At 40.7% G+C, this 12,312-nt stretch overlaps 1 protein-coding gene across 1 annotated transcript; it reads left to right on the forward strand.

Annotated features, from left to right (window-relative positions):
- Window positions 1-2,688: 2,688 nt before the first annotated feature.
- TMEM229A (transmembrane protein 229A) lies at window positions 2,689-3,821 on the forward strand. The gene has a single exon (XM_003789774.3). The coding sequence runs from the start codon at window positions 2,715-2,717 to the stop codon at window positions 3,819-3,821; it is 1,107 nt and encodes a 368-aa protein (XP_003789822.1). The 5' UTR covers window positions 2,689-2,714.
- Window positions 3,822-12,312: the final 8,491 nt, after the last annotated feature.

Genomic DNA, 12,312 nt, shown 5'->3' on the forward strand with positions numbered 1-12,312 from the left:
TTTTTTTAAAAATGAAGAAAATAGCAGACAATAGCTTCATTTTCTACCAGGGTTTTACAACTGCTCAATAATAGTTTGAATCATTTCTTTCTCCTAAGAGAAATGGCAAACAATTTCAGAGAAGGACCTAGAAGAGTGAGATTTTTTTAGTATTCTGCCATACTTGATAGAGTGCTACACTAAGGCATGTTGAGCCCAAACTTCTTATTGTATACAACTTATTAAAAATTTTGGCATGTTCCATATGTATACATACACATATATAAATTTTATACATGTTCTATTATATTGTAACTTACAAAACATATATAAAGTACATAAAACAGAAATTTTTTAAATGTTGAAATTAAAAATATAAAAATAGAAGCTAATTTTTTTTAATCCAAAAGAATTTCCTATTCTCCCTGGGATGAATTGAAACTGAACTATAGAATTAGATCTTTCAAGATTTTCCTTGCATTCTTACAAAAAGTTATAGCAAACAAAAGACCTGGGCCCTTGAAGTTTAATTTATTACGTGAAAACAATTCAAAGTTGACTGCTAGCGTACGTATGCTTGAATGACTATATCTGTGCTATTATGATCACATGCTTTCTCTTGCCTGAATTGCAATCATGAAGACAGAGTGCATTTGTTTATAACAGCTGATAAATTGGGCCCAAGATTGAGTTTATTTAATAAATTAATAATTCAAAATGAACATTTTACTTTGTATGTCCTACTAACTGGTTATAATTATTATTACTAACAATCGTAAGCAGGTTTTAGACAAGTATAACAAATGATCATATTATTTCAACCAGATTATACACCTCTTAAAGAGAGAGTGCTTCTTTATTCTCCAGGTGTAGACACAGCATCTTTTACATAACAGGTGCTCATAAAAATGTTCACTTTAATTTTCTTCATCATCATTTGCTCAGGCCCTTGGGCAAGCGGCCCTGTCTTTATTTCCCAGCAGGTTTAACCACCCTGTCACCTGGCATCTTTCTGTCCCTGACATGACAACTTCCACCGATTTTTGACAGTCGCCAAAGAAAGTCTGCAAATAGAAAACATGCTAACTAAGCTTAAAAATAAATAAATCAGTACTTTGGCAATATACAAATGTTGGTTTCACAGTAACAATTTTTCTTGTCACCAAACTGATTTCTCTCAGCAAATTCACAAACAATTTAGCTCCTGGAGATTGTAACATAAGGGAAGAGAGTGGGGAGGAGGTTGCCTTAGAAAGGGAGGATCAGGCTCAGAATGTTTATTTCCAGAAGGAAAAAAAAAAATCCCCAGAAAGCCTTTCATCCAGGAGGTATCTGAACTCCTTCCAGATGAGAACTGTTATTTAGTTTCTGCCTAGACATTAATTTGGGAGGAAGAAGAGGAAAGAGTTAATTGGTGCAATTCACCCTTAAGCTTCTTTGCAATTCCAAGACTGGTTCAAAATTGGAGAAAATGGTGGCGCCCAACACCCCCAAATTCTGAAGCCCCTCCACCCTCTTCACTTACAAATTAAAAGGAGGGTGGGAGGGAGGGGGGAGAAGGAACGAAGAAACGAACAGACAAGACAGAAAAAGAAAATCCTGGTCCTCCATTTCATTCTCCATTTCTGAGATGACCTAGTTCTTTTAAGAGAAAAATCCAGCACGTGGGTGTGTGGGTACGAGCAAAGGTCCCGCTCTCCTCATGAGACCCACGTAGCCAGAGCAAGGCACTTCCCCTTCTCCACACCCCACTCCAACCCAACTGGCCTCCAACTATTTTATAAATTCTGGCGGACTTGGAATCTCTCCCCTTGGACTTGAGTGAACTGACCGAGGAAAGCGGATCCGGCCAGACCAAGAGATTGAAAAGTGCATCAGCAATTCAGATACGGGGTAACGCTGGGGCGGGCAGGCTTGGACTCTCCCGCTCCCTGTGACTAGGACACAGCTGGCTTTGAATAAGAACACTAAATGCACTATATTTGGTCTGTCGCCCGGCCGCCGGCTGGTGGCACCCCGCCACTCGTCCCCGCCAGCCAGGCCCTGGCCCTGGCTTGCGCGTTACAGGGAATGCCCATCAGCTGGCAGTCACACCTGTTAGGTGTTTCTCCACTCGGTGCCTCCGCCCTGCAAGCTTCCCCCCACACGGCTGGAGCCCCGGGTGCTGAGCGCGTGAAAGGGGTGGCTGAAGCCGGGCCGGTTTTCCCGAACAGACCCCCGCAGGACTCACTGCAGAGGGCTGGGGCGGGGACGGGGGCCGGTGAAGGCGGGAGAGATCGATAAAGGCAGAGAGGGGTATGCGGAGGGCAAGGGGAAGGGCGGCGGCTGCTCGCGTTACGCTTCCAGAGCCTACAGCAGAGGCGCGGGGCTGAGCTGTGGAGGGGATGGGGCTTGTACCAGCCTCTGCGTTGCTCCTTGCAGCCCCGGCGCCACCTCCCCTCGTCTGGCCTTGGCGCCCGCTAGGCCGTGCACGGTGAGCGCGGGTGCTGGCGGGCTACACCTCGCCCGGAAGGGCAGGGCACGGCGGGGACACTCCCGGAGCCGGGCGGCCCGCGCGTCGCCAGGGCGCACCAGCTCCCACTGCCGCAGAATCGCGGCCGGGACGGAGCTCCCTGCGCGCCCCCCGGGGGCCGGTAGCGGCTGAGAGGAGGCGCGGGGCTCGGCTGCTCGGCCCGGCTGCTCAACAAACACAGCAGCGGTGACGCGGGCTCAGGCGCTGGGCAGCTTGCGAGCCCATGGCGGGTAGCGACATGGACAGCGAGGGGCCGGCACGGAGGGGCGGCGCGGCGCGGCGTCCGGGGGCGCCCGGCGGGTCAGGAAGCGAAGCGGCCTCCGGCTGCCCGGAGCCGCTGTCCACTGCTGAAGCTCCGGCCGAGGGTGCCAAGCTCCCCGCCTGGATGCGCCTCTACTTCTACGGGATGCACGGGATCACTCTGGACGTGCTGGTGTCTTCAGCTCGGAGCTTCGTTCGCAGCCCAGACCTCCGGATGCTCGGCTTCTCCTCGCCCTACCGCTGCCTCCTGCACTCGCTCACCCACTTCGCCCTGGAGAAGGTCTACCTGCAGCAGCGGCGCTGTCCCAGCGCCTTTGTCTTCAATTTCCTCCTCTACCCCTCGGCTCACGTGGGGCTGCAGACCCTGACCGGCCAGGCGGTGCTGCTCAGCCTGGGCTGGGGGCCGGGGGGCGCAGCGGCGCCGGGGGCGCTGGACCTGGCGCTGCAGTACGTGCTGGCGCTCTACCACTGCCAAGTGTTCCTCAAGCGCTTCCTGCGCTTGCGGTACGGGCGGCAGCGGCAGCAACAGCGGAGGAGCGCGCTCCCCGCCCCTCCCGGCGCCCGGGCCCCCGCGACCAGTGCCCGGCGCCGACGACCTCGGGGGCCGAAGGGCGCCGGGGGAGCCCTCGGCCCCGGACTGCCGGACCTGCTCCGCTTTCTTTTCTTCGGAATGCATGGCTTTCTGGATGAGATATTCTTCACCTTCTTCTTTAATGTGCTGGGGCAGGGGGACGGAGCAACCAGCGGCCACACGTCGCTCTGGTCCTTCTTGATGTACGGCAGCTGCAGTTTCGTGGTGGAAAAGCTGTACTTCCATCTCCATTGCAGGCGCGGTTGGAGCGCCTGGAAGCGCGTGCCCATCTACGTGATCTTCATCTACGTGTGGGAGTTGTCTTGGGGTCTGGGACTCCGCACGTGCGGGGCTTGTTCCTGGGACTATTCTCACTACCCGCTCAATTTCATGGGCCTCATCACTCTGATGTATTTACCCGGTTGGATATTCCTGAGTGTGTACCAGGACCTACTTTCCAACGTGTTGTGGCAAGTACAGTACGTACCGACTAACTAAAGCCAAAAAAAGAAAAGAAAAAAAGTCACTGATTCCCCCAAAGGAATGTGATTTATTTTTACATATTTAAAGCAGAGTGGGTTTTTTAATCTTTTAATTTTTATACGCTTTACTAATCTCTTCCGATATATTTTCCTCGACATTTTAGTTCTTCTATTAGGAACCTATATATAATACAAAACTTTGAAATATTACTAAAAACATAACTCAAAGCACTTGTCAATATTTCAAAAGTTTTACAAGCCCAAACAGCAAAACCATCATACCTTAATACCAGAAAGCTGTTACTCCTCTGGACATAGATGAGTGATAGCTACTAATTCAAAAATAATTTAAAAGGAAGTTCTTTAAATCAGAGAACAGTGATTTTTACAAGATTTGGTGAAACTTTCTGATTTAATGATTTGTTTACTTTCTTTTTAATCAAGCTTCATTTTAATTCATGGCCATATTTACCAATGACTGCTGGAACTCTATGAATAGTACCCCTGAAACTATAGTAAATAGCTCTTAAAGTGCCTCTGTCTAGGACACAAGTGAAAAGAAGCTGGCAAATTTTTAAATGAGAAATCTTTTCTAGCAACTCAGACAGGCCACACTGTGTTAAGATATTTGATCTCCATCCTGGGAATGATTGCTTTCCAACGTGGCATAGCCTTAAACACCAAGTGTGTTAATGTTGATCGGCTCCTGTGTTATCCATGGCTGTAAATTTTTCTTATTGTGCAATAATGTAAAATGTTTACCCTATATGTCCTGTCCAAGGGTCAAGTGAAATTGTGTAACTTTTAATAGTGTTCTAACTGTTAAGGACCCTTTTCAACATGGAGTTTAAAGGGCAGGAAAAATACATTGAAATAAAATGAACTTGAATGTTCACTCTAATGACATTAGGCTTACTTGTTTTCTGTGAATACAGATATGTCTTCAGCATATCTCTATGTGGCTTACTTGTAAACATTTCTCTTCTTCCTTCTGGGCCCAGAGTTCTTGGGCCAACTCTGATGTGGTCGTGTGCATTATAAATCCATGGTATCTTTTCATGACTTAGGAATGTCTGGAAGCTCTAAAGTTAAATGAGATGTATAAACCACCAATAATGTTGTTTGCTTTTTCATTGTATTTATAAAAGACAGTAGAATCAAGGATGGTTTGGCAAAGGATGACCAATACTGTCTCATTTTTAATTACAAATATAATTGGGAAGACTTAATGGTGTGTAGAAATGAGTAGTGTACCATTCAATCAGCCTGCCTATGCTAGAAAAAAGGGTCATTTTTCAGTTTAAAAAAAAATGTTTGCTATGACAGTAGAAAAGAATATGTGTTTAAATTTGATTAAGTTAGGTATAGTTCTATGAGTATTGTATTATTTTAATCTACTATTTGAGATTCTGACCTGAATTATGAGTAATGATATATAAGGAACCCCCCTCTGTGAAATGGGTCGTGTTGAACATTATTTTAGCCAGTCAAAGGTAAGGAGAAACTTAAAAGTATGCTATTTGCAGACAGTTTCACTTAAGAAAAGTTATTTATAACATTTGGTCATGGAATGAAGATTCTGAAAACCTCAGGGAGGAAAAAAACAGTAAATATAGACACTAAAGTTAGGAAGATGCTGGACAAAAATATTTGTAACTCAAATGTGCCCATGAATCTGAGACAAACATGATAACACTTCCTAGGCCACATTCCTGGGAAGTGTTAACCAATTCTTAACCAAATTCACAACTTCTGAAATATTACTAAATGTACACATTTGCACAGTCACCTCACATGCTCCTCCTTGGCCCTGCTGACTTGCCCACAAGAGTTCTCAAGGTCAGAAATCCATCAGAGGAAGTAGGAAAGAATGCTTAATTTTATGAGGAAAGGTCAAGGTTTACATTCATTTAGTTCACTGAAGAAATAGTTAGGGAGCCTCTACTATTTGCCAGGCACGTACATGGAATCTGTGGGTACAACAATGAACCAACACAAAATCTCTGTCCTTGTGAAGCTCACATTTTAGTGTTTTGATTTACATGAGATTACAGTTATGTGCAAAGTGGCTGTTTTAGTAATAGGCTATGAGAGGCAGTTGTTATGAGGGCTCTCATCAAGCTTGTCCCTGGAAGCTTGTCCATCACCTCTAAAACAAAAGCCTATTAACAATCCCTTTGCTAGTTCTACAAAGAGCTAGTTCTTGTGAATTCAGGAAGTGATTAGCCTGTCTATTAACTCAGAACCTTGCTTTAAGCCTTCTCATTCTGTGTTGACTCAACTTCTTAAAGGTGACATTTGCTGCAACTTTTGATCTTTAAGGAAAAAGTGAGGAAAAAAGGAACCATCAGATCACTTAATTTTTTTATTCATGATCTATTCAAATACAGAAGGCAATATCATGATAGTTAACATCTAGCTCTTACCACCTCCCAGGGACTTTGGCAAGGTATATGTGTATGTATATATAATTAAGTGAATAACATGTTCATATATCTCAAATGACTATATATCTTACATATATGTATATATCATGAATATATCTTAAGTAGATAGACATTTATATGTGTATACATATATTTACTTAAAACTCCAACAGCCCTCTTTTTACAGGTGAAGGCACTGAAACCCAAATAGATTAAGTAACTGTTCAAGTTATGCAGCTGTTAAGCATTTAGATTTGAATCAAAGTATTCTGGGCTCCAGGGTCTGTTATTAACAGCAATGTGGTCATGCCTGACTCTACTAACCACAGTGATTTTGGATCTATTAGGGATTTCACTTTACAACCTATACTGTTCTTCCCTTCCACTACGACACATGGAGGGGTAGCTACATAAATGCCAGACACTCACAGCAGAAAGACTTTCCTGTTGTCTCTTTGTTCCATAATAAATAACAAGGGAGCTAATAGTAGGATGCATAAGTGACAATGGGCCTAATTCTAATCCCCACATGATGCATCTTTACATTAATATTAACTGGGGCTCTGAAACAGAGTCAGGTAATCTTCAGCACAAAAGTATCAGAATAATATGTCAAAATGCTAGACACTGCATATCATGATGTAGGAAAAATATATAACTACTGCTATACATTTAATATAGTCCTCAGAATAAGTGTCATTGAAAGAGTTAAACAACCAAAATTTACAGGTGTTTATTCTGAGTTTTACTAAACACCGCAGACTCTAAAATAATTTCTTAGTAGAAAAACATTAGAAAAAAACTAGTGACAACTGTAACATTTTAATTATACAATAATTATAAATGTAATGTTTTAATTATACAGTATTAACATTTCTGACTGGAAATGCTTTAAATTTTCAATCAATCCTATTTGGGCTTTGGATCTAAAATATAATATTACTTTTGAGTTTTTTGTATTAGCAATAAAAAGAGAAGTTCCTATGACATACAAGACTCCAACAAGGCTGATAATCCATTTCAATGTTTCAAACATTTTAATGATTCAGTGTACTTAAGTATAAATACTATATTATAAATATTTGGCATTTCTTGCTTCAACTCAGCAAAAGACAGTTTAGGAAAACATAACCTGTCCTTTATTGGTAAGAAATATCTCTATATAATCTTGCTCCTTTGGTGGGGGGGAAGAATTTCTACTCTTGAAATGGTTTCTGTTGGCATGATGGACCAGTTCTGTTTTAAAAGGATGGTGAAGTAAACGTTTTAGTAGACTTCTTTGGTTCTTTTTCCACTTCCAAACACATAAAACATCCATATTCTTGGAAAGGAAGTTATACTCACAATATAGAATTAGGGTAATAAATAAGTCATTATCTTGTAGAATCTGAAAGCATTTTAATAAAATCAATCTCTCCTTTTATTAAAAGTGTTTTACCTTTTAAATTAAATTTAAAAACTCTCTCTGTACCAGTGCTTAATGGAGCTAAACTCCTTTACTGAAGGAAGGAAGAGGGCACCAAGTCCCTCCCAACTCCCTCCAGGAAACACATGCCTCAGTTCATGCTGAAGGGAAAGATGGAAGTCAAAGATGGTTGTGTTGCATTGACTTTTTTTTTTTTCCTATTCTTAGGCTTGATACCAGAAGAACCAACAAAGACACAATTGTCTGTGTGGCCATCTATTCACTGGAATCAGCCTCATTCTAATTTTTAACATTGAGGGGCATCAAGCCAGCACACAGGCAGTGGCTTCCAGTCACTAGCAACCCAAATTGTGAATTAACCTGTGATAAAGTTAGAGAATTTTTTCCTTAGAGATTTTTCTCTCTTTCACATAATGATATATAATATAGAGAATTATTTCCTTATTCAAAATTATCTTCACAAAAATTGTCAAGTAAGTTGGTAGGCAACTTAAGTATAGAGAAAGGTTTAATCTTCATCTTACTTCTTAATAATTCTATTAAAATACCAAAGTCGTCAACTTTCCCAACTAGAACAAATTATATCTTTATATCTTTACCATGATTAAGGAGAATTAAAAGTTCTCCTTCATTAAGGAGAATGAAACCACGAAAGTTAATAACATACAGCCTTCCACATAAGGCAGGAGTCCATGTCTCTGAAAGACGCTTTCTCTGCTCAGCTGGTACTTCAAGGTGGCACTAACTGTGTTTTTTACATGAAGACTAAATGGAGGAAAGCTGTCAACAACTGAAGTGATAAACCCCACTGTCTACCAGCCAATAAGAATGCTTCCAAAGCTTTCAGGAGCTAATACATACCATTTATCCTGATTGTTAGCCCAACACATGTTCTTAAGAAATTATTTTCATTTAAAAAATCAGCATTTTATTATGTTCAGATTCAGACAACAGCACCCCAAAATGAAGGTTTCAGAAGCAGTGACAGGCACAAAAGCTTTTACCTGACCTTCTCCTGCTCTTCTGTCTCTGAGTTTCATTCTCCCCTGAGGCTAGCCATAAAAACTAGAATCCTTTGTCCTCCAGGTATGTCATAAAAGCCAGAATTCCCTTCCCCAAAGCCAGCCATAAAAAAAAAAAAAAAAAAAACCGAGAATCCTTCTTTAAGGCAGGTCAGAGAAACCAGAAACCCTTTTCCCCAAAGTCAGTCATAAAACCTAAAGATATTTTACAATAACTTACTACAACAACTTTCCCTCCACCTTTCTTTGTAAAAACTGGCCATTAAGAAATTATCTGACTAACTTTGGTTGACTATAGTCTTGACCTATAGTCAACCAACCCCAGAAAGACTCCCAACCCCAGAAAGGGTCTTACTTCATGCCCAGAAGGAATGAATGTGTATTCAGAGAGGCTAAGAAGAATCTAGACAGACAGGCCTCTCTCCCATAAGAAGTATCTAGATAGGCCTCACTGCCACACCAGGTTCCCTGACTCAGTCTGTTGTCATTACAATATACCCTTTTTGTCATCCAGCAACTATCCATACTTTGTTGAACCTAAGCATAATAATGGATAATTCCCATTTATCTTTGGGTCTTTATTCTGAAGGCTGCCATGTACATATTAAATAATTTTTGAAGGCTTTTTCTCAAGAAAAAGATTTTTCAGCATACCTTTGAAGGGTTCTGTTTTCCTTTTGGTTCCTGCAGTTCTTTTGTTATGATACCCATGGTCTGCTGATCATGTCTTTTTAAATGATGCTTCATTTATCCCACCCTAAGGAGCGGGACTTTGAGATCTTTGACAGTAACTACAATTACCTCAGGGGGAAAAATGTATTAGCAGAAGGCATAGAAGTAGATTAAATAATAGACAGCATGCTTGAGTCACTGGAGTCTCAACCTGCTCTGACCCAGGAGAAGCCTTTGGGGAGCCGCTTTGGTCAACCTACAAAATATCAACCTGTGGAGTTTCCAGGTAACTTCCCCCCACAGACCTAAACAGCTGCACCAAGAAAGAAATTGAGAGGTCATAGGTGTTGCAGACAAGTAGCGTAGCCAAAAAGGGTGAAAGTTGCCATAAATCAACATACCCATCCAAAAAAAGTGTTCTTACCAGATTTTTTTTTTTTTTTAATCTCACTGTGTCACCCTCAGTACAGTGCTGTGGCATTACAGCTCACAGCAACCTCAAACTCTTGGGCTGGAGGAACTCTCTTGCTGCAGCCTCCCAAGCAGATGGGACTACAGGCGCCGGCCACAATGCCCAGCTATTTTTTTGTTGCAGTTGTCATTGTCGTTTAGTTGGCCCAGGCCAGGTTCAAACCTGCCAGCTATTTGTGGCTGGTGCTGTAACCACTGTGCTAAGGGCGCCAAGCCAGCGTTCTTATCATATTAAGGAGATAAATTTTGATTCCAACAAACATTTATACTACATACAAGATATTTTATTAAAGTGCTTTTAATATCCATGTCTTACAGGATCTCAGATTCACAACTTCAAATATTTGAAAAGTCATTGTTAATATTGAGAACGTGTAAGAAGTTTATATCATTTGTTCTGATTACCCACTAACTGTTAGGAACAAACTAAGCTATGCTTTTGTACATTTCTGAAGGATAACTACTTCAGTCTCAACCTTTTATTAGAAACAATGAATGGATAGGAAGAGAAAATAAACAAAAGTGTTCCCTGGAGTACAGCAGATCAAGCCAAGTACTCAGATTCCCAATATTTAAAAACAAGAGTTTAACAAAATTTATCATGGTACTTAGTTTTAAGGATTATGCTTCCAGCAAACAAAATGAAACAGAAACAAAAAGTCAATTGAATATATATTGAAAAAGATAGTGTTTAATAGCCTTGGAGGACCTGTGTTATTTTTCTATGGCTAAAATATTAATAATAGAAAATATACAAATGTTATTCTAGGTCTTTACATCATGCAAGAATTCCAAAGAAAAATTTCTGTTCAGAAAACATTACACAGCTCTGGATTTGATCGAGTATAAAAATGTTTATATACTTTATCTTGTTAATATGGAATAAGTGAAATTTGTGGGATTATTTTTTGTGTGATGATTTTCCTAGACACACTATAAAAGTTGTGATAATAGTATATTGAAGTGTCTACCCAATGCACAGGTATGCAGACCACAACTTACTAAAAATCTAAAATAATTGAACCTCTGGCCCAGCACAGTAGCTCACGCCTATAATCCTAGCACTCTGGGTGGCCAACACGGGTAATTGCTTAAGCTCACAGGTTCAAGACCAGACTGAGCAAGAGTGAGACTCCTTCTCTAAAACAAATAGCTGGGCATTGTGGCAAGCACCTGTAGTTGCAGCTACTTGGGAGGCTGAGGCAGGAGAATTGCTTAAGCCCAAGAGTTTAAGGTTGCTGTGAGCTGTGATGCCAGGGAACTCTACCAAGGATGACAAGTGAGACTCTCTCTCCAAAACTAAAAAAAAAATAAATAGAATAAAATAATAGAACCTTGGAGCTTGAGGAAATAACTGAAGGTTATTTAGTTCAACCCTCAACTAATAGAGCAATTCCTTCTAAATCATCTTGGGCAGTTGTCTGTCCACCCTCTTTCTGTTCACTCCTGATAATGGAGATCATTGTAGTTACTGATATCTCCCAGACCAACCCATTTCTTTATTCTATAGCTTAGGTTTCTAGAAAGTTCCTAAGAGTGAGACCACCTCTGTAATTTCCACTTATTTTTTCAAGTTTTTCATCCATAGACAAACCAAGAACCAAAGGTTTGAAGAAATTTCCAGGTGTGGCTTAATTGTCTAACTCCTAAATATTCCATAATCATTCAGCAATATATAAGAAATATACAATAATGAAACTATTCCCTACCTTCACCTAGACATTTCTGCAAATACAGAAACAACTTTATAAGGGGTTAGCTTTTTATGCAGCTCAATCACTGTTGTTTCAATTGAATTTTTGTTTGTCTACATGCCCTTGGTCTCTTCCCTATGAACTAGTCCAAATGGTCCTCTTTGTATACTTACCCATTCATATAAAGATAATGGGCATGGAGCTACATTATTCTCATACTGCACGACTAGGACCTCAAAGTGAGTTAGAGAGAAATGAAGGCAAGTATAGTGAAGAACAGGTAAGTTGCCATTGAATCTACTCTTCATTTCTTCATTTATTTTCCTGTTCTCTTTTTTTGGGAGTAGACATAGTATCATTTTCTTTTTTCTCAACCAGCCAAGAATAGATTTCTCAATCCAGCCAAAAATAGATGCTCAAATAACTTTTGGTCCATGAACTTATCCGAATTTTTATGTCAGACATAATTCAATAATGAAAGCAGGAATTGGGAATGTCACAAAATGGAAACATGAGATCTCAACAGGACATTTATTTAAAGAATATACACAGAATCACCTGTACCTAGAAAACAGGTTTCCATATCCATGTTATATTCTCTGCTCAGCAGATTCTTTCCCCAGGCACAGGACTCAGTTAGTTCTCTAAGACAGTTTAGATACATTGTGGGGTTTTTAATTTATAAGTTAGTCAGATAACCTAACCATTATTTAAAACATTATTTCCATACTATTAATTTTATTAGATGTTTTTTCTGGTTCTATATAAAATGAAGTACTATTTTTTCCAGATCTTT

Source organism: Otolemur garnettii, unplaced genomic scaffold (genome assembly GCF_000181295.1).
Source record: "Otolemur garnettii isolate 467f Iridium unplaced genomic scaffold, OtoGar3 scaffold00037, whole genome shotgun sequence".
NCBI classification, from domain to species: Eukaryota; Metazoa; Chordata; class Mammalia; order Primates; family Galagidae; genus Otolemur; species Otolemur garnettii.

What these genes read in the sequence shown, in the direction of transcription:
- TMEM229A (XM_003789774.3), top strand. Translation starts at nt 2,715, where the DNA reads ATGGCGGGTAGCGACATGGACAGCGAGGGGCCGGCACGGAGGGGCGGC.